The sequence below is a fragment of the Cibotium barometz genome, unplaced genomic scaffold (assembly GCF_041138505.1).
Source record: "Cibotium barometz isolate CiBa-2024 unplaced genomic scaffold, ASM4113850v1 ctg368, whole genome shotgun sequence".
Taxonomy (NCBI): Eukaryota; Viridiplantae; Streptophyta; class Polypodiopsida; order Cyatheales; family Cibotiaceae; genus Cibotium; species Cibotium barometz.
Window position 1 is genome coordinate 1449401 of NW_028229435.1, and position 27332 is coordinate 1476732.

Genomic DNA, 27332 nt, shown 5'->3' on the forward strand with positions numbered 1-27332 from the left:
GAAAGAGCTCTCTTTCGGAGGCAACATGGCTCTCGGAAGGCGTACCCTAAGCATCTAGCAACACTTCCGAATGATATCCATGTTGATTGGTTGCATGAGGAAATGGAGAGAGCAGAGAGTGACGAGGGGCTGCATATCACGGCGGAAGAATGGGAGTATGCACGAGGATGCATGTCAAAGGTACATAGAACTAATGTTTTGCATTAGTTGTAAGTGATTTTCTTTTAATATTTATTCACATTGCTTACACAAATATTGCTTCTATTTTGGTCCAGTGCACTATGTTCAATGCTATATGGTGTGAAGGCAAGCATTTTCGAACACAAAGAATTGATGAAAAGAGAAATACACAAGATTGCGGTGTCATTAGTAGCTTTGAGGGAGCTAATGGAAAAATGGATGATTATTGTGGCATAATCCAAGACATATTTAGGCTTGACTTTCGTCGCTTCTTTGTGTATGTTTTGGATGTCAAATGGCAAATGAACGTGGTGGAAAAAGGGCCTGATGCAACGATAAAACGCCATGCAAGTGGATATGTAACTATTGACTCTACAAAGTTCTGGCAAACAAAGAAAGATAGGCTCGTATTGCCACAACAATGTGAGCAGGTATGCATTTTTTTACTAATGTGTTTCATGTACATATATATCTAAGCTCGCGTACCCCTTGACTTTTGATATGCTAATTAATTACTGTACTGTGTGTATTTGAGTAGGTTATCTATCTACCAATGGTGCATGACATCAAATGGTGGTACGTCATCCCTATTGCACCACGTTCCAAAGTGATGTATAATACATTCACTGATATGGAGCATATGGAGGATGTAACAAGCCGCAATGAAGATGACGTCGAACATGCCATTGAAGATGTTGTGATCGATGATCAAGAAATAAGAGATGATCGTGATAATGAGGATGAGCATGCCATTTCTCATGATCATGAGAATGACCCTACCATTGAGGATGATGGTGATGATGATGAGGATGATCAGGACATCGATACCATTATCAATGGAGTACAGAATATCGATAGTGGAATAAATTTAATCGTAGCCTTACCAATTGATCAAATGGATATTGATGTTGATCGTTTGACAAGGATGGATCTTATTGAAGATGAGATCGAACCCTAACCAATCCGTCACTGTATGTTCTAAATTGATGACATTTCTATCATCTCATATGCATGATTTATTTTTGAATATATTTCATTGTTGTAAATGCATGTAGTGGGATTGTGTAATGATGTATACTGTAATGTACTATGAGATGGTTTAAGGAAAATAGTTTTTAATTTTGTTAAGGAATTCAGTTTTTTTTCAGTTTTTCTCTGCCATGCGTGTATTAATCCGTGTACAGTGGCGTGTATTTTTCCGTGTATGATAGCGAGTATTACCCCGTGAATATTATCGTGTATTTTTCCGTGTATAATAGCGAGTATTACCCCGTGAATATTATCGTGTATTTTTGCGTGTATTACTGCGTGTATATAAACGCGTTTATACACGCGTTGATAAATGCAAATATACACGCGAAGTTAAATGCTAAAATACACGCGCCCGATTTTATTCAAATACAAGCGCGACCATACACGCGTTCGTAATTTATCGCGTGTATGAAACGCGTGTATGGCAGCATTGTCTTGTAGTGAATATTTGCTATGGTAGACAATAGATATTTATTTGTCAATAGATAGGATGTAGTGTGCAAGAGAAGCATCTTGGCCAACTCTTTCATGGGAAGAACCTCCACGTCCAAGGAAACCATCAGCATCATCAAGCTTAATTTGCATTAAACAAAGAACTTGGCTTTCACATAAATTCAGTCAATAGTATAAACTCACTCAACAACAAATAAATTACCTTCTAGTTCTCATCCTCTTCCAACTTGGATGCATCCCAAAGGTTGATGGATCCTTCTTCATTTCCTTGATCAAGGCCAAGCAAGGACTCTCTTCCCATTTCAGTAATTCCCAACTCCTCTGAACAAGACTTTGAAATTCTAGATCTATGGGAAGAGAAGATTCAGTCTCATTGGCTTTGTCAAAGCACAATGACATGACTCTAGGGGATTCAATGAAATTCTATTTCACCTCAGTTTCCAACCTTAGAAACTCCTCTTTATGTTCATTCTCCACATCAAGTATACCTGTGGCAACTTTAGAAACTCCTTTTTATGTTCATTCTCCACATCGAGTATACCTCTGGCAACTTCACAACCATCTACTATAATTGCGAGGCGATAATCCTCCCTTAAATTATAAAGCTTTTGTATGTGGGAGAGAAGGATAAAATTCTTGCCATTTATAAGAAAGGAGGGCAGTCCAAGGATGATGAAGTTTGATTTTAAGCGCTCTCCATGCACGGATGATCCCTCATCAATGACAGTGGATGGCTTAAACTCTGCCTAACCTCATCTCTAGATTCAATCTCCATGACAAATGAAGCTTATGAAACCTTTTGATCATTCTGAACTTCTAGTTCATCCTTTGTGTAGTCTTCTTTGTCTGCATGAAGAAATAGATAAGCAATACATCCAAAGTAGTACTACTCAAGCACCTTGCACTTTTTCTTGTGGGAAAGGACAGTTTATCCTCTTATCTTCGGAATAGGCATCCCACTGTCTTGACATGCTTTTCTTTTCAGATGAGGAGGGCAAAGCTGGACATGTGATGATCTCTCATTTATAATTTCTATACTAACCAATTTACTATATGCCTCCCACTCTTCACCTAACATAGAGCTTGCCATGTCTTATATATTCTAAATTGAAGGACACACTGAATATAGGCTCAACATCTGGAAGACATTCATCATGCCCAGCTCTCCTTAACAAATCGAATAGGTTTTCATTGGCCCTACGCTGATCTATTACAACTTCAAGTGTCTCTACATCATCTTCCATAGGATCATAATAGTGAACCACCTGCTCCATGCTCGAATTGCTGGCCATGGCATGAGGGTGAAGAACAATCCAGAACCGAAATTGCTAATCGTGCGTGGTGAACTGAATTCCCATGGCACGAGTGAAGGGGGATCAAAAGTGATCTATGATACAAGGAAGGGGGACTGAAAGAAAAAAATGAAATTTAAACAAGGCATGACTATATATAGAAATTACTAGGGCTGACGTCATCCATGTACGATGGACGTGAAGGATGGACGTGAAGGGCTGACATCACCGAAGTGTGCCAATTTGCCACATGTAGGACTGATATCATCATCGATTCCCCACATGTAAGGCTGACATCATCATCGAAGAGCCACATGTAGTAGGGCTTATGTCATCCTCACAATGATGACATCACATTCTATAAAAAGGAGAAAATATTCTTTCTTTTAGGTCGGGTTCCATTGATGGCACGAGAACTATTTTCTTTATTTTTGAATTTTTCTTTTTGCTTCGTGGATGCCTCTCATTGACCCATTCCTTTGACGGTGCGATTCTAAGGATCGTCTTCAACAATAAGATTTTATCTATTGTTTTGTGGATCCTCCTCACCGGATTCCATTGTGACGATGCAAATCTAGGTCTTCGAGTAGGGTTCGATTTGCTTTATTTCTCCGTGGTGGGCGACATTTCTTCGACGACATGAGAATTTCTTCCATCGCTCTGGCTTCTTCCCTTTTCATCGACGTCCCTAGGACACCCTTCCTAAGAATTGTAAGAATAGTATGTGACAGTATCAAAGGGCATGGACATTATAGATGGCAAAGCAGTGCACTTGCATCAAGAAGGTTGTGAAGACTTCCTTATAGACTTTATGAATGATAGCTTCATATGTGTTTCCCATGCAAGAAGAGTCACTTTGATGGACGTAGACATGACACTTGTAAGCACAGTGAGGTATAGGTTTGATAAATTTCTTCATCCCTTGCCAATGAGGGATAGGAAAACCTTTGATATACTCACAATTCCCCCAGCATTGAAAAGGAAATCAAAGGCAAATAATATAAAAGCTGAAGAAGTCACTTCCCCTCCCAAGAAGAAAAGAAAGCTTGTTAGGAAATCTAAGCCAAACGGGAAGAGTTCTGGGGGGGAGAAGGAGGTGAAGGAAAAGGAGAATATCTAACATGTGCATGATATCTTAGAGACCCTAGTGCAGTTGGAGAAGGCCAATTCTACAATGTTGGCACAATGGAGGAAGACTACCTCTATATTGCACTTGGAGACATTTACATGCTTGTAGTTAAGAATAGGGAGATCAATGACAGTGTTGTTCTCATGTGTTTAAGGTATGAATACATTTTTCACATGTGTTTAATGTATGAATATTTTCTATTTTGTTTATTTTTCCTTTCGTTTATAAACTCTTTTAGGGCTCTTTTAGGGCTCTTATGAAGGAGTTGCTTGTAAATCAAGTCAACAAAGTATTCATTGGTGATCCCTTAGTGTCGCCAAAGCATTGATTGATATGAAGAAGAAAACCTCTGAGAGCTTGCATCCTATTTCAAGATAATAAAGAATAAGAACATTTGTTTTGTTGTTTTGTTGTTTTGTCATATGTAGAGAGGTTCGTCTCTAATGATTCCTGTGTTTACTATATGACATATGTGTAGAGTTATTTTAAGGATATTCGCTTTCTTAAATTTTTATTTTACTTTTTTCCAGTGGACACTGGAGTGCTTGTGTTATCAATATTCTTAGAAGAAGTTTTATTTTTATGAATAGCTTGACTGGCATGCATGGGTAGATTAAATTGTACGTGGTTCTCCTTAATAACCTAAATTGTACGTGGTTCTCCTTAATAACTTAAATATTGATCTTCCTTCTAAGCTTCATACTTTATTTTCCTTATAATCAAATTTAATTAAATTTAATAGGGCATGTAAGAAAGCTACTGGAGACGAATATCCAAATTTGAAAAAGGAGGTAGAGTATAAGTTTCTAAATCAGCCACAGTTGCTTTACAGAAAGCTTCCACTATTTCTTTTCTCTAAATATATCGAGATTGATAACAGTGTAGGTTATGTTAAAAACCCACTGTTTTTGCTATAAATCTTTACCCAAATTTTCAAGTTATTTTCTATAGTTTTGGGTTCTTAAATTTGATAAATTTTCTTAATTTGACAGACTCTTGGATCTCATAAGTTTTGGATGTAGGGTGTTCGAGCAAGAGCAATCAATATTATTTTGAATAATTCAATTACTTCTAATGATCCAGACTCTCAAAGAAAGAAAAAGCGAAGATGCTATGCAGATTAGGGTTTTGGGCTTGATGGATATTGAAAAGATGAAAGAATAAGGGAGGAAGGTTTAACAAGAGTTTAATTTGGACGTTCAAGAGGGAAAGTGGACTTTAAAAGGAGATTTTTGACTATAATGAAATTCAAGGTGGTGGGTTTTTGGGGGGAAAAGTGGCTTTTTGGGGGAATCTCAAAAAATTTAAAAATTTTAAGGATTTTTTGGGGCCACACTACTTTTTGAAAGGGACAAGTATAATTATTAGTGCTAAAAGCCTATTCCCCCAACCTAGTCTCCCTCCCTATATTCAAAGGAGACCAAATGTGCACAATCCTCTATTCCTATTGGCCCAAAATATGTTCAAATTTCCCCTAATGCTCTAAAGCCCTTGGGGGAAAGTGTCATTCTCACTCTATAGTCTCCATGGGAGAGAATGTCAATAGTTCCATTCTTTAAAACCCCATGGGAAATAATAGCAATAGTTCCCTTCTCCATAGCCTAAGAGAATGATAATAGTGACATTCTCCATAGTCTGGGGAGAATGGAATTACGCTATGATTTTGCATGTACCTCTAACATGTCTTAATTTTAGCACTTTAGTACTTATAATTAGAGTATGATTTTCTACGTGCCTTTCCCATGTACATAATTAGTGTATGCTTTTGGTTTCTTTCCAAAATTTTATAGTGATCGTAAGTATCTATATGGGTGCCAACTTTGCCATCAAGGGCACCCAAATGGTAACTTTTGACAAAGATATACACACGATTTATAGCAGCTAATCATTGATCACTTAAAATTTGTAACTACAATTTTAATCATATGAAATTGTCACTATAATGTAGATAGGCTATCTTTCAGTGTCCTTTAATGTATAGATGTTAAGACTTATGGTTCCTTATAACACATTTTATATGTCATACACCCTTTTCTTCCTTCCATACAAACTTTAGATATGCATAGTGATCTCGTATGAATGTTGCATCCATTATATGTAGGTTCTCTTTCAATGTCTCTAATGAAGTATGTTGATGCTTGTGGCTCCTTATAGAAATTTTTGCATGTCATACACCATCTTTCCCTTCATACAAACTTTAGATCTATTGATGCTTGTGGTTCCTTATAGAAATTTATACATGTCATAAATCTTCTCTCCCTTTGTACAAACTTTACATATGCATTTTGATCTCTTAAGAATCATGCATCCATTATATTTTAGGCTTAGGGTTTAACTTTTGATATGTAACTTTAGATATGAAATGGTGGTCTCTTCCATAACCACATGAGGGAGAATGCACTAGTGTCATTCTCTCCATAACCACATGAGGGAGAATGCACTAGTGTCATTCTCTCCATGCGGTTATGGGAAATGGGGAGAAAGCATTTTCCATAAGCCCATGGGGAGAATTCATTCTCCCCATGGGATTATGGAGAACGGAACTAGTGGAACTATTACCAATCTCCCCCATGGGGTTATAGAGGATGGAACTAGTGTCATTCCCATATGAAACATACCCATATTCTGTTCCATGATGTATGCACAAAATTTCTCATCAAAATTTACAGTAAAATCATCATACTTTAGAAAACAAAGAGATTTTCAATAAACCATAATCATTGACAATCCAAAGTAACATAATAATTGCTAATACAAAATCTCGAAATCAAACAGAATCACCCAAAAAAAAAGATCTAGCCAATAGGGCTTTTCTCCAATGCCCGTCCACTCAACCTCCACGTTGGATGTCATGGCTATCTTGGGTATGCCTCTTCTAAATCTCGTCCTCTCTCTGGGTTCTACCAAATGGCTCCCAGAGGGCATAAATCACGTTCTTTGTCTAGAGTTCCCTGTCTAAGGAGGACGACTGGCCCCGAATCTGAAAATCTCTCTCTCTCTCTCTCTCTCTCTCTCTCTCTCTCTCTCTCTCTCTCTCCTGCATAGAAATCACCTTAAGGCTCTGGAAGAAGCCAAAAACAACAGCCCATGAGAAATTAGTAGATTATAATGCACAAAAAATGATAAAGATAGAAAGACCTTCTAAAAATATTATCTTGAACTAAATTAGAGATAATATACATTTTTTTAAAAACACTCGAAAGTGGTGTCGAAGGAAACTCCTATTAGCTAGATCTTTTTGTTGGTGATTCTCTCTGTGATTTTGAGATTTTGTATTGGCAATTATTATGTTACTTTGTATTGTCAACGATTATGGTTTATTGAAAATCTCTTCATTTTATGAAGTATGATGTGTTTTTACTATAAATTTTGAGAAATTTTGTGCATAGATCATAGAACAGAATATGGGTATGTTTCAGTTGGTATTAGAGCCTAGGTTGGGTAATCCTATAAGATTGCTCCCCAGCCTCTCAAGATGTCCAGTATCTTCCCCTGTAATCAAATTCCTCTTCAAAAATATAAAAGATCTTGTTTCTACCTATTTTGACCTAGAGAGAGAAAATGTTCTAGAGAGAGAATATTCAGATTTTGAATATTTTTGGATGGAAAAATATTTCTTCTTATTAAAATAAGTTCCCCCAAAACAGAAGTTCAAAAAGATGTTCAGAAGGTGCATTAGAAATTAAGTATAATCTATTCAAGAGGCCTTATCTATTCAAGAGGCCTTATCTTTTTTGAAAATTTTCAAGTTAAGGTTTTGAGGGGCCAATCAAATTCATCCAAATGTGTGGAGAAGATAAATTGAATAAATAAATAACATCCCCCCAAAAATGAGTAAATACTCACATAAGATGAAGAGTGGACTAAGGATCAAAGGAAAAGCTAAAAAAATGGATTTTTAACACCTCACAATGGGGATTCCCCCCTCATGAATAAGGCGCCTACTTCACATGTGTAATGGAGTTTTAAATCTTTAAAAATTGAGATTTTCATCTCTCCTCTCTCCTAATTCAAGTCTAGTTCCAAAAAGTAAGCTAAAGTGACCTTAGACCTAAAAATGGTCAAAAATTGACCAAACTGATTTGGAAAATTCTAGAATCAATTTGCTTGGTTAGGAGCTCACTTTTTCCTACAAATAGAAGCCTCCCCCTTTTGTTGAAAAATAATAGTTTTTATGCACTGTTACTCTACTTCTCCCAAGAGCCAAGAACTGTGAATTTCTTAATAATTCACTAGTTTTTGACCTTTCCCTCTTCTAAAGATTGGTGCCACTCTTGTTACAAACAAGAGTAGAACCCTCAAACCATCAAGCCAAAGGAAAGCTCCCAGAATTTATGTAAGTTAGAAATCTTATATTTCTCTTTATTCTTTTTATGCTTTTCTAATTTTTGTGTTGTTTGAAGTGATAAATGGACACTATGCCTTGTGGAAAGGCTTTCCCCCTCTCTCATGATTAAAATCAGCCCTTCTTTATCCTAGTTAAGTGAACTAATAGTTAGAATTAAACTCTCATATTAATTCTCTTTTAAAAAGTAAAAATTATTTAGTTTAAAATGCTTAAAACCAATTGAGGTTAATTTTTAAGTAAAAATAAGTAAGAAAATTTAAAAAATGGTCAGCCATACAAAGGAGGTTATGGCAAAAATTTTCAAAAATTTGAAAATAAGTATTATCTTTTATTATCTAAAAGAGTAATCCCTATCGTTTCTATATTCTAAAAGTGTCATTTTCATGCATAGAAGATGCATATTGATTATTTTTTATGCATAAAAGAATAATTTTTATTATTATGAAAGTGTTACTTTCATGAAAATGGATTTTTATGCATAAAAGAACAAGTTTTTTATTATGAAAGTGTTACTTTCATCAAAATGGATTTTTATGCATAAAAGAATATTTTTTTTTAATGGAAGTGTTGCTTTCATCAAAATGGATTTTTATGCATAAATGAATAATTTTTTTATTATGAAATTGTTACTTTCATCAAAATGGATTTTTATGGATAAAAGTAATTTTTTTTTAATTATGAAAGTGTTACTTTTATCAAAATGGATTTTTTATTCATAAAAGAATAATTTTTTTTAATTATGAAAGTGTTACTTTCATCAAAATGGATTTTTATGCATAAAAGAATAATGTTTTTTATTATGAAAGTGTTACTTTCATCAAAATGGATTTTTATGCATAAAAGAATAATTTTTTCAAATATGAAAGTGTTACTTTCATCAAAATGGATTTTGATGCATAAAAGAATAATTTTTCTTTTATTATGAAAGTGTTACTTTCATCAAAAAGGATTATGAAAGTGTTTCTTTCATCAAAATGGATTTTTATGCATAAAAGAATAATTTTTATTATTATGAAAGTGTTACTTTCATCAAAATGGATTTTTATGCATAAAAGAATAAATTTTTTAATATGAAAGTGTTACTTTCATCAAAATGGATTTTTATGCATATCATTCACTATCATAATGGAACCATTTCCTTCTGTGACCTTCACTGTCATAATGGAACCATTATGACATTCACTGTCATAATGAAACCATTTCCTTCTGTGATCTTCACGGAAACAGAGTTCAAGGAATCGGAATTTCACGATCCCCAAGTCTGCAATTAGTAAAGGCTTCTAAGTTACTAAAAGGAGTTAGAAAGAAACAGTGCATTTATCTTGTCAAAATGAATCCGGTAGACTTAAAGTTAAAAGTTAAAGAACCTGATCGAGTGATTATGATGATTTATTCCTAGCAGAGCTAACAGAGATGCCTCCAATTCGGGAAGTAGATCATGTGATAGAATTGACCCCCGGAGCTCAGCCAGTAGCCCTGTGTACGTACAAAATGCCAGTTTCTAAAGCCATCAAACTCAAGGAACAGCTTAGATAGCTGTTAGAACAAGGGTTTGTAAGACCCAGTGTTTCACCTTGGGGTGCGCCAGTTCTCTTTCAGAAAAAGAAAGATGGAATGCTAAGACTCTGTGTGGACTACAGAGGTCTAAATCAGCTGACAATTAAGAATAAGTATCCTATCCCCAGAATTGATGAGCTTTTGGACAGGATAAGTGGAGCCCAGATCTCCACAAAGATAGATCTCAAATCAGGGTATTATCAGATCAGGATTAATGAGCAAGATATCCCAAAAACAGCCATCAATACTCGGTATGGGCATTATGAATTCACTGTCATGCCATTTGGATTGATAAATGCCCCAGCTACATTCAATCGCTTAATGCTGCAAGACATTCTCAGAGAATACTTGGATGATTTTGTTCTTGTTTTCTTTGATGATATTCTGATTTACTCAAAAAATGCAACTGACCATGAAGCTCATGTCAAAAATGTTCTTGAGATTCTAAGGATGCACCAACTCTTTGCAAAAAAGAGCAAATGTACTTTCTCTATCGACCATGTTGAATATTTGGGCTTTCTGGTAGTATCAAAAGATAAAATTTCTCCAGACTCCGCAAAAGTCCAAGCAATCATAGATTGGCCTGAACCAAAGACAGTGAAAGAAGGGATTCTTGGGATTGACTGGTTGGTATAGAATTTTTATACCAAAGTATGCTCTCATAGCTTCCCCCTTGACTAATCTTCTCAAGAAGAATATTCCGTTTCAATGGTCTGCCAGGTGCTAGAGTACTTTTGATAAGCTGAAGACCGCCTTGGTAACCAATCCCGTTCTGAAGCTCCCAGATTTCTCTCTACCCTTTGAAGTAGTAATTGATGCCAGTGGTTTTGCCGTGGGAGGCGCACTCATGAAGGAAGGTAATGCAGTGGCCTATGAATCCCAAAAACTCAGAACACATGAGAGGAATTATGCTATCCACAACCTGGAACTACTTTCAGTAGTATATGCCCTGAAGTTATGGAGACATTACCTACTGGGTCAAGATTCACTTTGATGACAGATCATCAGAGCTTTAAGTGGATCTTCACTCAGAAGGATCTCAACATGCGCCAAAGAAGGTGGATGTAGACCCTACAGGAATTTGATTTTGAAATCAAGTACCACCCAGGCAAAGAAAATGTGGTAGGAGATGCCCTCAGTAAAAAAGCCTCCTTGCTTGCAATTATTGTAGTGTCAAATCCCTTGATTATTGAAGCAAGAGAGAAGATCATGCAAGATAGATTCTTTGGCCCTATTGCTACCCTACTTATGCAGGAAAGAAAAACTCCATAGGAGTTGAACCGTGTTCAAGGGTACAGCCTGGATGATGGAATTATGTATTATAATCGCAGACTGTACATTCCCAATGATGAGGGAATGAAGGGTCAAATTCTGAATGAAGCCCATGACAGCCTTATTGCATGACATCCAGGTTTCATCAAAACCTACATGTCTGTGGAGAAAAGCTTCTTTTGGCCTGGTCTAAAAAAGGATGTGCTTAATCATGTACGTCAATGTCTGACCTGTCACATAAAGTCAAGGCTGAGAGAGTAAAAATTCATGGGAAGTTACATCCTTTAGACATCCCCCAGATGAAGTGGAGATGTATCAGTATGGATTTTATTATTGGATTACCTTCAGTGCAATCAGGTTACAACTCCATCTTCATGGTAGTTGATAGATTAACCAAAGTTGCCCATCCGATTCTAGTAAAAGAAACCTAACTGCAGTGGATATGGCCAGAGTGTTTCTCAAGGAAATCTTCAAATTGCATGGCCTACACAGAAGAATAGTAAGTGATCGAGACCCCAAATTCATGTCAAGATTCTAGATTGCATTTTTTGAAGCAGTAGGAACTTTCTTGGATCTCAACACAGCCTACCACCCTGAGACCGATGGTCAAACAGAAAGGGTAAACTAAGTAATCGAAGATATACTTCGATCATGCTGTGGCAGGGAACGCAAGAAGTGGCTTATCTATCTACACTTAGCCGAGTTTGCCTACAATGCTTCTTATCATAGAAGTATTGGGATGAGTCCTTTCAAAGCTTTGTATGGACAAGATTGCTTAACTTCAATCACTTGGTCTGACCCATTGATGATTAGGGTCGAGATGTCCAGACAGATGTTGACGACATGGAGTAGCAGATGCCAGCAATTCCTTGAAGAAATCCTTGATGTTCAAGAAAAGGTTCTCAGGAACAGAATTCTGAGAGAGTTATTGGTTAAATGGAAGCTCTATCCTTTTGAAGATGCCACCTAGGAGAAGGAAGCCAAACTGTTACGGGATTACCCCCAGTTTGCGAGATGACATCTCGCGTTTTTCAAGTGGGAGAGAATGTAAGATTCCTCCCCAGCCTCTCAAGATGTCCAGCATGTTTCCCTGTAATCAAATCCCTCTTCAAAAATATAAAAAATCTTGTTTCTACCTAGAGAGAGAAAATATTCTAGAGAGAGAATATTCAAATTTTGAATATTTTTGGATGAAAAAATATCTCTTCTTATTAAAATAAGTTCCCCTGAAACAGAAGTTCAAAAAGATTTTCAGAAGGTGCATTAGAAATTAAGTATAATCTGTTTGAAAGGCCTTAACCTAGGGGTCGAGATTTTTGAAAAATTTCAAATTAAGGTTTTGAGGGGCCAATTAAATTCATCCAAATGTGTGGAGAAGATAAATAGAAGAAATAAAGAAAATCCCCCCAAAAATGAGTAAATACTCACATAAGATGAAGAGTGGACTAAGGACCAAAGGAAAAGCTAAAAAAATGGATTTTTGACACCTCACAATGGGGATTCCCCCCTCATGAATGAGGCACCTACTTCACATGTGTAATGAAGTTTTAAATCCTTAAAATTGAGATATTTCATCTCTCCTCTCTCCTAATTCAAGTCTAGTTCCAAAAAGTAAGCTAAACTGACCTAAAAATGGTCAAAAGTTGACCAAACTGATTTGGAAAGTTCTAGAATCAGTTTGCTTGGTTAGGAGCTCACTTTTTCCTACAAATAGAAGCCTCCCCTTTTTGTTGAAAAATAATAGTATTTATGCACTATTACTCTACTCCTCCCAAGAGCCAAGAACTGTGAATTTCTTAATAATTCACTAGTTTTTGACCTTTCCCTCTTCTAAAGATTGGTGGCCACTCTTGTTACAAACAAGAGTAGAACCCTCAAACCATCAAGCCAAAGAAAAGCTCCCAGAATTTATGTAAGTTAGAAATCTTATATTTCTCTTTATTCTTTTTATGCTTTTCCAATTTTTGTGTTGTTTGAAGTGATAAATGGATGCTATGCCTTGTGGAAAGGCTTTCCCCCTCTCTCATTCTTAAAATCAGCCCTTCTTTTTCCTAGTTAAGTGAACTAATATTTAGAATTAAACTCTCATATTAATTCTCTTTTAAAAAGTGATTTTTTTTTAAATTTTAGAATGCTTAAAGCCAATTGAGGTTAATTTTTAAGTAAAAATAAGTAGGAAAATTTAAAAAATGGTCAGCCATACAAAGGAGGTTATGGCAAAATTTTTCAAAAATTTGGAAATAAGTATTATCTTTTATTATTCTAAAAGAGTAATCCCTATCATTTCTATATTCTAAAAGTGTCATTTTTGTGCATAGAAGATGCATATTGATTATTTTTTTATGCATAAAAGAATAATTTTTTATTATTATGAAAGTGTTACTTTTATCAAAATGGATTTTTATACATAAAAGAATATTTTTTTAATTATGAAAGTGTTACTTTCATCAAAATGGATTTTTATGCATAAAAGATTTTTTTTAAATTATGAAAGTGTTACTTTCATCAAAATGGATTTTTATGCATAAAAGAATAACTTTTTTATTATGAAAGTGTTACTTTCATCAAAATGGATTTTTATGCATAAAAGAATTTTTTTAATGAAAGTGTTAATTTCATCAAAATGGATTTTTATGCATAAAAGAATAATTTTTTTTATTATGAAAGTGTTACTTTCATCAAAATGGATTTTTATGCATAAAAGAATATTTTTTTTTTATGAAAGTACTACTTTCATCAAAATGGATTTTTATGCATAAAAGAATAATTGTTTTTTTATTATGAAAGTGTTACTTTCATCAAAATGGATTTTTATGCATATAGATTAATCTTTTTTAATATGAAAGTGTTACTTTCATCAAAATGGATTTTTATGCATAAAAGAATAAATTTTTTTAATGAAAGTGTTACTTTCATCAAAATGGATTTTTATGCATAAAGAATTTTTTTAAATAAAAGTGTTACTTTCATCATTATTGATTTTTATGCATAAAAGTATGCAGAAAAGAATATTTTTTATTATAAAAGTGTTACTTTCATCATTATTGATTTTTATGCATAAAAGAATTTTTTTATTATATAAAAGTGTTGCTTTCATCATTATTGATTTTTATGCATGAAAGAATTTTTTTTATTATAAAAGTGTTACTTTCATCATTATTGATATTTATGCATTAAAGGATGCATAAAAGAAAAATTTTTATTATAAAAGTGTTACTTTCATCATTATTGATTTTTATGCATAAAAGTATGCATGAAAGAATATTTTTTTATTATAAAAGTGTTACTTTCATCATTATTGAGTTTTATGCATAAAAGGATGCATAAAAGAAATTTTTTTAATTATAAAAGTGTTACTTTTATTATTTTTTATTTTTACGCATAGAATAGTGCATAAAAGATTTTTATTATTATAAAAGTGTTACTTTCATCATTTAAAAAGATGCATAAAATAATTTTTTTTAAATATAAAAGTGTTAATTTTATCATTATTGATTTTTATGCATAAAATAATGCACAAAAGATTTTTTTTAATATAAAAGTGTTACTTTCATTATTATTGATTTTTATGCACAGAATAATGCATAAAAGATTTTTTTTATAAAAGCTTACTTTCACTAATATCGATTTTTATGCATAAAAGGATGCATAAATTAATTTTATTTTTATATCAAAATAAGAGTTCTCTTTAATCCTATGTTTAATTCCCATGAATATTGGTAAATGATTTAGTAAATACTCTGTGAAAGAAAATCCTACTGTTTCATATTCTCTAAGATGACAATGAGAAAATTCAATGAAGCTATCGAAATCGGAATTTTAGATAAATGATTCCTCATAGGAATTCATGATTAGTTTTAAATTCAGTAAAGTAGTAATTGAAATATTTCCCTTTGATAAAGATAGTTCAAGAAGAACCTTTCCAGACTCAAAACCTAAATCAGACTATGACATAACTCCTTCATGAGTTTCAAGAAATGACGATGTGACCAGTTCCATAATCTATACTCAAAACACCCACCGAATCTGAAACTAAGTTGAGACCTTGATTTTGATCTGACGATTAAGAATTCAAAATTCGAGGAATTCTGCTTGGGAATCCAGACTGTGATCTAGAAGTCTTGGGATACGAAATTAAGATATACTCATTGTATTCAAAAGAAAATCAAAACTGAAAACTTACATAGAAACCCTATTTTCTTAAAAGACTGTCTTACGCACCAAAATGCTGGTGGAGGGAGCATTTGGTATATGTGTTTTCTAAGGGAAGTTTGGTTGCAACAGCTGGCGGGGAGTGTTCAAAGGACAGCTCACGCAGCAAAGCCTGCCCAGGTCATGATCAGCCTCGATATGTGTTTTCTAAGGGAAGTTTGGTTGCAACAGCTGGCGGGGAGTGTTCAAAGGACAGCTCACGCAGCAAAGCCTGCCCAGGTCATGATCAGCCTCGATATGGTTAAAATGCTGCGCTTCCGGTACGATGGACAAGGGTTGACGAAGCGGTCCCTGAGTGAAGTGCCAGGACACCTAAGGAGGATCCTGGAGGGTTCTGAGCGATGCACGGGCTCGCGGTGCCAAGGACACCCATACGTATGTCGAGGAAGATATTGTATGATGGACGAATGCTTATTGTAATCTATTACTGGATCTCGTTGTTGACCCGGCTGGTCTCAACGGAGAGTCCAGAGTGGTACTGTTTTGTGAGAAACAAAGACTCAATGGAAATTTAGAGTTATGACATGTGTAACCATTTGTCAATGGATTGTTTTATAAGTTAAAGTTTAAAGAGGAGTGTGTGCGTATCTGTATTCTAAAGCAAAAGTTAAGAAAGGCATTCAATTATGGGTGGGTGAGTACTTGTCTGGTTCTACTATTCCAGTGGTTGGGCAGTGGCTAAAACCCCCACAGTGCGCAGATGGGGCAGTGGGACCTCATAAATCCACACTTGATTGCGGATATTTCAGGTCTTAGATGACTAATATTATTTTTAACTTTTGTGATACAGCGAGGAGTTTCTTCTCTTGAGAATTGTTTTGCAATTTTGTTGTACAATCACAAGATGACTACACATCAAACAAATTTAGTAGTTAACCTTGGCCAAGAAGAGGAGCTTTTACAAGGATTATTGCATGTGGGTGTAACTCTAGAGGACGTTATCAAGCTTATTGATAGGAATGAGAGCCATGCGTGCTCGAGCTTCCATGAATTTGAATAAAGAAGATAGAGATGACCAAGAAGATCATGAATTTGAATAAAGAAGACAAAGATGACCGAGAAGATCATGAAGAGATGGAAGATCATCTAAATTTTGATGATAGATAGGGTCAACTGAGAAGGGCAAGGAGCAAGAAATTCTAATGACGAGCAGCAAGAAGAACTTGATAAAATTCCTATAAGCCCTCAACCAAGAGTTGTTGCACAGGTTGGTTTCGATTGCACAGGTTGGTTTCGATCTTTCAGTATATCGAGCTATTAAGGAGTTGTAAGATACAGTGGTGTTAGATTCGTTTTGCGAATATCGACCACCGCATGGAATCTTCCACTTATCTGAAAATGGACTTTGTTCTTCTTGTGATGAACTAACTTTCTTTAATACGTCTCTCTTACAAATAAAGTTATCTACCCCCACATACGAGGCCATTACTGAAAATTAAGGGTCTATTTGGTGTCGAAGCCCTGTTTTGGGTGCCCATTGCGGCTATATTTACTATGTAAACCCCTATGTGAGTTTCCTTTAGGCTAAACTACTCACTATGTGAACCTCTTATACATTATCTAACATGGTTAATTATAGAATAGACATTGCTTACAAATGACACCACAAAACATACATTAAAAGCCCAAAAATCGACCAAAAATCGACATCTCTAAAATTACTAAATTTGTGACCAAACTTAATATTTTATGTCCTCTAAGTATTTCCCACTTTTAAACATTAAATGTATATGCTGAAAATCACCGAGTCAAATGGACCCAAAAATATGTACATATGAGTATGTTACATTTTCCCCAGGTTAGAAAAAGAGCATTGTCCTCATCGCATGAACTGAGGATAGTGACTCCTCACATGATCCTTGGACAACCAAGTGGCATATTTAACTGCATAGGTCTTCCATTTTATTAGGAGATCAACTATATCCTGATGTCTAAGCTTCCTAACCCTACGATCCAAAATTGTCTCTGGTTCTATCTCAAAATTTCACACTTCTTCCACTCTTGTACTATTACCAAGTATACGATTTGGATCAACCATGTACTTCTTTAGTAAGCTAATGTGAAATACATTATGTGCTTTAACTCCTCACTACTACATGTTAGCCTAATACCGGCGTCATTTAACGGGGTCTAAAAAAGCCTCGTCATCGGTATAAACGCCGGTATAAGCGCCGGAACCATAGCGTCGGTATAAGCGTCGGGTAACAATACCGGCGCATATTCCATTGTCTATACCGACGCTCACCGGGGGTAATACCGGCGGCTAAACCGGCCTCTATACCGGTGCATATACCGGGGTGTATACCGGGGTGTATACCGATGTAAATACCGAGACATATACCAGTGAATATACCGACGCGAGTACCGGGGAATATACCGATGCTGCAGCAGAAATTTTTTTTTGGGCAGAATAGTGCTGCCTGGCTGTTGCCTGGCTGCCTGCAAAATGAGCAAGATCAACAACAGCAAACAGACAGCACCATTCTGTCTAAAATAGAGCACAAAAACAACCGTGCTCGTTTTTTTATTTTCCTGATCGACAAACAAGAAATTAAATTAAACATTAATACTCAAGAATGTTTTGATCATATTTCATTAGTTTGAAGGTCATCTTACATCATGGTAATGCCTCCCAATTGATGGTCTCTCCTTCTTCTTCAAGCATCTCAAACAAGGCCACAAGGCCATGTTTGTGAGCGTACTTCTCCTCTCGCCTACTTGGTGGGCGATTCATGGCCAACTCTTGCACAAACGATTAACAATTATAACTTTTAGAAATCAACATTTAGCCCACATACATACATTTACATAAATAAAATTGCTACAAACACTTACGAATTCATGGCGCATGGTTTCGTAACCACCACTCCCAAGATGAGAAGCCCCTACTATTTGGAGTCTTGCCCTTGCCGCCTCTCTTTGTTGTTGAAACCTCTCTGGTGTCTCGGTGAGCTCCTGAGCAATGGCTGCCCACTCCCTGTCATCTAGCCAAACAGGTTTCTCTTCCCCCTCTCTAAATGCGTCCCTCCCCTCTGACCTACGATGCCCCATCAAAATGCGAGCTGTATACTGTATCCACTCATTAGAGACGACATTCATAGGGTCAGATGGCTGAAACTCTTGCTTTATCTTTGTATTTATATAATTTTTCTTTCCCTTATCTTGCTGATCCCATTTAGTCATGACAGAGTCGTGAAACTGTATAGTGCACAATTGTCGAATGCATGTCTTCATTGCCTTCCCTGCACTATCCATTATTGGTGCCCCATCCCTAATTGTGTAAAGCGAAGGACGACGCTCACGTGGTGGTGGTGTCACAGCATCTGTGGCACTACCACCACAACAACCTCCCCCTGAAGACCTACTACGTGAACGTCGTCTATGTGAAGAGGTGGTAGATCGAGCTGTAAGAGGAGTGGAAGGCTGTATGAGATGTGGGAGCTGTACCCACGGGTGTGGGAACTGGCGTCGGGAAGCCAGATGGTGAGGCAGATGTCCCTGCTCCAGAACCCCAATAACTCTGAGCCATGGCTCTCTGCTCTGGAGTCATGGACGAAAGAAAACCATATAACTGCTGGGGACTCATGCCCTGCGGTGTAGGATTAAGTGAGTCACCCATGGCCTGTTGGACAAAAAACCATATGACAAACTTGTGCGAAATAAAAATTACACGGTAAACAATGAAAGAACCATATGACAAACATTAACAATGATAAACAACATTGGTAAAACTATATCAACTTGCTCCTACAGTAGCGATTATGATGGTAAACATTAACAATGGTAAACAATGAAAGGACCTTCAATGTCATAAAACCATTACAAATATGTCATAACTATTTGCATAATCATTAAGATACATCATTTTAAAAATCATTATCTATTCTATCATCCTCATTAAGATCAGTAGCCCCAAAGAGATCTATGTCTATGTACATTTCAGCATCCTCATCATTAAAAGTCCCTTGATGAAGGATGTCTTCATCATCTATGTCTTCTTCCTCAACATGTTTTTCAGCTTCCTTGGTTTGCACCTCTTCATTTGGATCTTGCTCTAGTTGCTCCTCTTCAATTGCTTGCTCCTCTTCATTGTTGATATCGGCTTGTTCTTGCTGCTCTCCATTACCTTGTGCATCCACATCACCTTGTTGTAGCTCAAATTCTTCAAAAATTTGCTTACTGCGGGGGACGACTTGAACCACAAACAGCCAGCGTGGATCTTTTGGATCCGCTTTAAAGACAACCTGCTCACAATGCTCTGGGCGCACAAAAGTATCTTGCTGATCGGTCCATACCTTTGTGGAGTCCACTTGGATGAGGCCACTCTTGTCTCTACGTACAGTTGCATGTGGCCCATTCATGATTACCTTGAACCACTTCACATCAAAGATAAACAACTCAAAACTTCTGAAGCCAACCTTTAATATATCTTAAATGGTTCCAAAGTAATCAAGCATTCCAGTAATTGTGTTATCATCACTTGCACTTGCATGAATTTCTTGAACAAACTGTGCTGTGACACCACAATCAAAGGTTGCTCTTCTTTGGTCTATTCGTTCTACTCGAAAATGACATCCATGTGACCAAAACGCCCCATATTTGTGATACTACAAATAGCACAAAAAGATTGTTGATGGAGAATCAAACACTGAGACATGTAGAGAAAAAAAAGAGAGACATGTAGAACTTAAACACTTACATGCCAATCGCATCCTTTTGTAAGCTCCTCCTCCTCCTCTGTTATAGTTAAACCAACACGTTTGGCTTCTAAAATGGTAGCTTCTAGCCATCTACCTGTGGGAAAGTCCGGAAGAGCTTGCATACCTTCTGGATATGGGAGATTTCTTGTAGTGCGATTCCTTGTGAAACTTAAACGATCTTGTACTCGCTGTCGCTTGAGAGCTTCATATGTCTCAATCCACTTCTCCATTACATGAGAGTTCAAGATGCAAAATTTGTTGATTTTTTCCCTCAAATTGTTATCCATCTTTCTCTTAATGCCTTGGCCGCCTTGAGGTTCTTCACCAATGACTCGCCTGTTAGACTCTTGAGACCATAGTCGAGGTATCTCTGGATCTGAGGAACTTAAATATTCAGTGATGTAAACAAGGGACTCTTGTATCAGCCACCCTTCTGACATACTACCCTCTGGGCGAGCCATTTGGCGAACAAATCCCTTTAATGTCTTCATAAACCTCTCCAAAAAGAACATCCATCTTGAATGGACTGTTCCAGCAACTGCAACCTCATCTACAACATGAACTAGCAGATGCATCTGGATTGTTAATAAAATTGTAGGGAAAAACTTCTCTACCATGCAGACTGCCTCTATGGAGTTTAAACGCGCTGTCTCCAAAGTGTCTCTCTTTATCTCTTTTGAAGAAATCCAGCGCACCAATGTGCCAATCTTATAGATAGTAGCTCTAATGTCTTCAGTGGGGCAATCTTTTATTGCTATGGGTAGCACAAATTGTAGAAACTTGTGCCAATCATGACTCTTGAGGCCACTTAGATCATCATCCTTTGTAAATGCACTTTTCAAGCAATGCATACAACCTGTAGGAGTCCGAAACTCTGAAATTGTCCTCTTGACTTGTTGTTCCTCCATCTTGCTAAAAACCCATGGGGCTCTTGGAAGTAGCACCTTTCCATTCGGTCTAGTGCGAGCCCACAACTCTTGCATGCAACCAATCTCTTCCAAGTCATCCCTTTGGCCTTTAGTCTCCTTTTTTCCTATCATGGTCTTCCACAGAATGTCAGCTACATTCTTGAAAATATGCATCGGGTCAAGCAAATGGTTTATAAGGAGATCACCCCAATAGGGGAGTTGGTGAAAGATAGAGAGCCTCTTCATCCCAGGACATGCCAAGTTGCCACATTCCTCCCATTTGATCTTCCAATTGCTTGCCTTCAATGCACTTGGAGGAGGTCTTCCTAGATTACCATCCCGCAATTCATGATTTTCTGGAAGATACCTAACATGTCCTTGGTAGACATTCTTTCGTAATGCTTTTGAGTATCTTGAATCAAGTCGAGGACCACATAGAGGACATGCATTGTAACCCGATATAGACAAACCTGAGCATTCTCCATATCCAGGCCAATCATGCATTGTCCACATGAGAATACCTTGCACAGTTGTAAGTCTTTGGCCACTCTGCTGCTTTGACATGTCCTTCACTTCAATTCCGTTCCACAAGGTGCGTAACTCATCAATAAGTGGTGCCAAATATACATCCATGTTCTTCACCTTGTACTTTCCTAGAACTATTAATGAGAGCAACAAATGACCTTTCTTTATTGCTAACCATGGCGGAAGATTATAATTCACAAGGCAAACAGGCCATGTGCTCCATGAAGAGCTCCTTAAACCAAAAGGGTTTACACCATCCATTGCTAGGTCAAGACGGAGGTTTCGAGGTTCTTCCTTAAAAGCCGGCCATTTCTCTTCAATGTGTCTCCATGCGGGTGAGTCAGCAGGCACACGCATCACTTCATCTGTGGATCGAGTTGTGGCATGCCATGTCATCAAGCTTGCTATAGATTTGCACCTGAACATGCTTTTTATTCTTGGGATGATTGGAAAGTGCCTGAGAAACTTTACCGGGACAGCTTCCCCCTGAACATCTTCTCTATATCTGTTAGAGCCACAATGGGGACATTCTTGCAAATGCTCATATTCATGGCGGAAGAGGCAACAATCATTGCGACAAGCATGAATATTATTGTAATCCATGCCTATGGATTTCAATAACTTCTTCACATCTGCACGAGATGGAGGCATCTCGTTGCCAGGGGGCAATATCTGGTCTTTCAAAAGCCTGTAAGTATGGCAATATCTGATCGTTACTATTAAGATTTTCTCAAATACAAGTTTATAATTTATCATTTCAACAGTAGGTGTAATCTCCAAAAAAAGTCCTTACTTGAATAGTTCAGTGACACTTGTATTAGACCATCCAAAAATTGACTGCAAATTTAGCATCGTAAGAGATGCACGCAATACAGATATGTTGGCACCATTGTATAATGGAAGGCGTGCAAGTTTACGCATGGCCTCTTCCTCTGGTTCATAATTTGACCGTTGAGAATGTCGTGGTTGATGATCTTCATGTTCATGCTCCTCGAAGAGAGCTTCTTGTTGCTCGATGAAGGCATCCAACATTTCTTCCATTGGACCTTCTTCCATTTGCTGACCTTCTTCCATTCCCTCGGGTGCTGTTAATTGAGCTCCATCTGTCACTCCCTCCTGCGATATCCTCATCCTTTGTTGGGGACGAGAATTCACAGGCGCAATGTTATCAAGATGCGGCTGCACACTTGCTTGGTTGTACGATTGAAACCGTAAATTTTGCAAGCGCTCCATTGGAAATATGCCAGCGTCATGAACGTGCTGGTTGCAAATCCTTCGTTTTCGAAAGATTTGGTACTTACATCGCATGCATGGACACGCTGTTCTCTCTTCAAGATTGAGAGGCTCCATCTAGCAGGATAACATATGCAGCTCATTAAACACAAATCATTATGCATTACACAAAGCACTATGTAAACCATAAAACAGGGCTTCTTTTCCCCAGCCGTGAGGGAGATTTTAAAAAATAACATTTAAAGCGTCAAACGGGCTTCTTTTCCCCAGCCGTTGAGGGAGACTTTAAAAATATTTAAAAAAGCGTCAAACGGGCTTCTTTTCCCTAGCCGTTGAGGGAGATTTTAAAAATAACTCATACATTAGCTTATCTCTGCATAGATTCTGTAAATAGAGCCTACACATTGAGCTCTATACGTAAGTCTTATGCAAGCTTTATGAATAAGGTTTATGCAATCGTATGCATAGTGAGGCTTGTAAGCCATAAGTATAAGCTTGCATAATAAGGCTGCAAGATTTATGCATAAGCTCTATGCATAAGCCAACTGCATAAGTCTTATGCATAAGCCTTATGCATAAGCTCTATGCATAAGCCAACTGCATAAGCCTTATGCATAAGCTCTATGCATAAGCCATATGCATAAGTCTTATGCATACGCTCTATGTATAAGCCATATGCATAAGTCTTATGCATACGCTCTATGCATAAGCCAACTTCATAAGCCAACTGCATAAGCTTTTTGCATAAGCTCTATGCATAAGCCATATGCATAAGTCTTATGCATACGCTCTATGCATAAGCCATATGCATAAGCTCTATGCATAAGCCATATGCATAAGTCTTATGCATAAGCTCTATGCATAAGTCTTATGCATACGCTCTATGCATAAGCCATATGCATAAGTCTTATGCATACGCTCTATGCATAAGTCTTATGCATAAGCTCTATGCAACACTTATGCATAAGCTCTATGCATAAGCTCTATGCTTTAAGCCTTATGCACTATGCTAACCCTTAATCCCATCACCCAATGGTGTAATAAACATGATCTTGTTTTACATGGATAAGAGATCTTACCTTGATAACATATATAAACTCTATGAATAAAGAGAATACCTTATGCATAGAAAAACAGAGCATAAGACTTATATGTTATATGTATAAGAGAGTATAAACATTCAAAAAGCTTATGCTTTCCATCCATGCAAGGCACTCTACATCAAAAAAAGGTTTATGCAAAGAAACATAACGCATGTGAAGCCTTATGCATAAAGCTCATCCATAAGATTTATACATAAAACATTATGTATTAAGCTTTATGGATAGATCTTAATTCATGCATTCAGCTAGATTCATATAGCTCTATGCATAAATTCTATGTATAGAGCTTGCATAAGCTTACAAGCCCTATGTATAGAGCTTTCATAATCTTACAACCTCTATGTATAAAGCCTATACATAGAGCATATGCATTGAGCTTTTACAAGAAGGCTATGCATAGAGCTTTCAACAAGAAGGCTACGCAAGCTCTATGTACAATGTCCATGCAAGCTTTCAAGAAACCTATGCATAGAGATTTTATAAGCTTGCAAGAAACCTATGCATAGAGATTTTATAAGCTTGTAAACTCTATGCATAAAGCCTATGCATAGAGCTTATGCATAGAGATTTCATAAGCTCGCAAGCTCTATGAATAGAGCTTATGCATAAAGCTTGCAAGAAGGCTATGCATAGAGATTGCAAGCTTATGATAGGTTTTATGCATAGATATTTAATTAATCCTATGTATAAGCTTACAAGAACCCAAAACTAACCCTAAACCATAAAACAGGGATGCAATAATTCATAGAAAATAGCATAAACAAGAAAAATCGAAAGAGGATCTACCTCTTTTTTGCGAAGCTGAAGGAGAGGATTGGTGGAAGATTGGTGAGGTGAAAGAGCTGCAAAACAAAATATTAAACAAAATAATTAGTAAATTAAACACAAGAATAAGAACTAATACAAAACCCTAAAATCTCTATGCATGCATTAGGAGATCTATGCATACATAGAGAGCTCTCAACATGCATATAGAGCCAAAAAAACACAAAACCCTAAACGTCCTAATTCTTAAATCAAAAAGTAAAAGAAAGAACATATTAGAAGAAGGAGAAGAGGAGAAAAGAAGAAAGAAGGAGAAAAGAGGAGAGAGGAAAAAAGAGGAGAGGGAGAGAAAGAGACCTTCTCTGTAACGCGCTGTACTCTGCGAAAAAATCAGAAAATAGGCTCTCGGCTGTAAAAAACTTACGAGCATCGGTATATACTACGGAATATACGTCGGAATATGCGTCGGTATATACTACGGAATGTGCGTCGGTATATGCGTCGGAATAAGCATCGGTATACGTGTCGGTATACGCACCGGGAAACGAAAATTTGAAAATACCCCGCCCGACTTGTCTCCTCCAACATTATCATGGGCATACCAACGTTCGACATTTGCGTCGGTATGCCCTCAAGCTCTTGTAGTGCCTTCTAGAAGTTGTAGGCGATAAGCTTGTGTTCCAATCTTCTTAAGTATTTGGAAAGGTCTTGCATATCTAGGTGCCAATTTCGTAAACTTTCTAAATCTTAAAGAACTCTTCTTTGGTTTCACCTTTAAAAATACCATTTCAGCCTCATTGAATTCTCTTGGATTTGTTTTCTTGTTTGCATAACTCTTTATGACTTTATGCAACTCTTATGCATTCCCTTATGTCTATTGTCTACATCTCCATTTCATCAAGCATCTGTTTACTTATCTCAACCTTCCCCCAAGAGGATCATATCATAATACAAGTGACATGCAATCTTGCCCATATAATTCTTTAAATGGATACATTCCAATAGTAGACTATGGACTACTATTATGCATATTCCACCATATGTAAGTATTCATCCCACTTTCTAGGTTTATCCATGCAATACATTCTTAACATGTTCTCCAAGATTTGATTCACTCTTTCTATTTACCCATCACTTTGAGGATGATATGATGTACTCATATTAAGTGATGTCCCAAAAGCTTTAAAGAATGCCTGCCAAAAGTTTGAAGCGAATCAAGAATCTCGATCCGATACTATACTTTTAGGCATACCATGTAACTTGAAGATATTCTTCAAAAACACATTTGCCACATCCATAGCGGTATATGAACTCTTGATAGGAAAGAAATCAATGGCTTTTGTAAGCCTTTCTACCACCACAAAAATGCTGTCATAACCTCCTCTTAGTCCTTGGTAGCCCAGCAATAAAGTCCATTGATATACACACTGCCACTTCATCTCTAGCACATCTAATGGTAACATAGAGCGTGGTTTCTTTACATGCTCAGTGTTATAGGCCGTAGCCCTCAACAAGGTTACACACACTCACACGACTCTCATGGAAAAATTACACACAGAGATTGAAAAAGAGAGAGAGAGAGAGAGAGAGAGAGAGGCAAAACTCAAACTGATTTCTTGATTCTTGATTTCTCACACACCACACACGATTACAAGAAGGCTATGCCTTTAAAAAGACTCCTAGGCGACTCTTTCCATAACAACTAACTGACTAACCGACTCCTTAGTGACTCTTCATATTCAAAATGACCCTTCATATCTTAGTGACTCATATTCAAAATGACCCTTCATATTCCAACCTAATGACACTTTCGAGCGACGACAACTTAAATGACATCTTTAATGACACTTCTAATGACAACTTTCTGGACAAATGACACTTCTAATGACACGCACGCCCGAGGGAATAGTTGCGAAGCAATTGAGGACCCACTACACCCTTGATAGAGGTCAAATGCCTTATCCCAGGGTTTACATTCATTTTTGAGACAATAAATGACAAGTTTGCAAATCTCGTCTTGGCATCGATTCACCAAAAGATTCCTCCATCAACTCATCCAAGATTGCGCTTCTTGCAGGCTTCGCGTCGCCAGGTGGTACATCCGGTCTCTTGCCTGGTATGTCCCCTTCGGATCACTCCATCCTTGCAAAAAGTCACCCGCTTGAATTTGCGTGTCCAAAAGTTCCTCCTGATGTCGACACCTTGAGAGACCTGAATCTCATTGGCTCTTTGGATGCAATTAGCATCCTCGACTTCAATATAGATATGCACTTCTGTGCATGAATGCCCCCTTCAATTACGAAAATAAAAACAACCATACATAATTCTAGAAATATTAATGGCTTCTCTGATTCGCCCTTCTGCCAACAGGATCTTCCCCCTTTCGGCCTGCACCAACACCTTCAACTTCACTCCTCCTTGTGACTGCTTATTATTCAGAAACTCCTCCATAAGCGCTGCACTAAATCCCCCTGATTCGAATTCTGCTTCGAATTCAACCCATCTTCTAAAAGCAAGCGAAATCATTGCATTTGCTGTAATATCCGAACTGCTCACACCGAATGAATTTGAAATAGCATCACCACGTTGCTTGAGCCCAACGAAATTGCTTCCTCTGCTGAAT

General features: G+C 37.0%; 1 protein-coding gene across 1 annotated transcript; it reads left to right on the forward strand.

The window, feature by feature from the left end:
* Positions 1–295: 295 nt before the first annotated feature.
* LOC147602623 (uncharacterized) lies at positions 296–26992 on the forward strand. The gene is made up of 3 exons (XM_086797814.1): positions 296–611; positions 719–1094; positions 26787–26992. Exons 1-3 carry the CDS (start codon positions 396–398, stop codon positions 26990–26992), a joined length of 798 nt encoding a protein of 265 aa, XP_086653940.1. The 5' UTR covers positions 296–395.
* Positions 26993–27332: the final 340 nt, after the last annotated feature.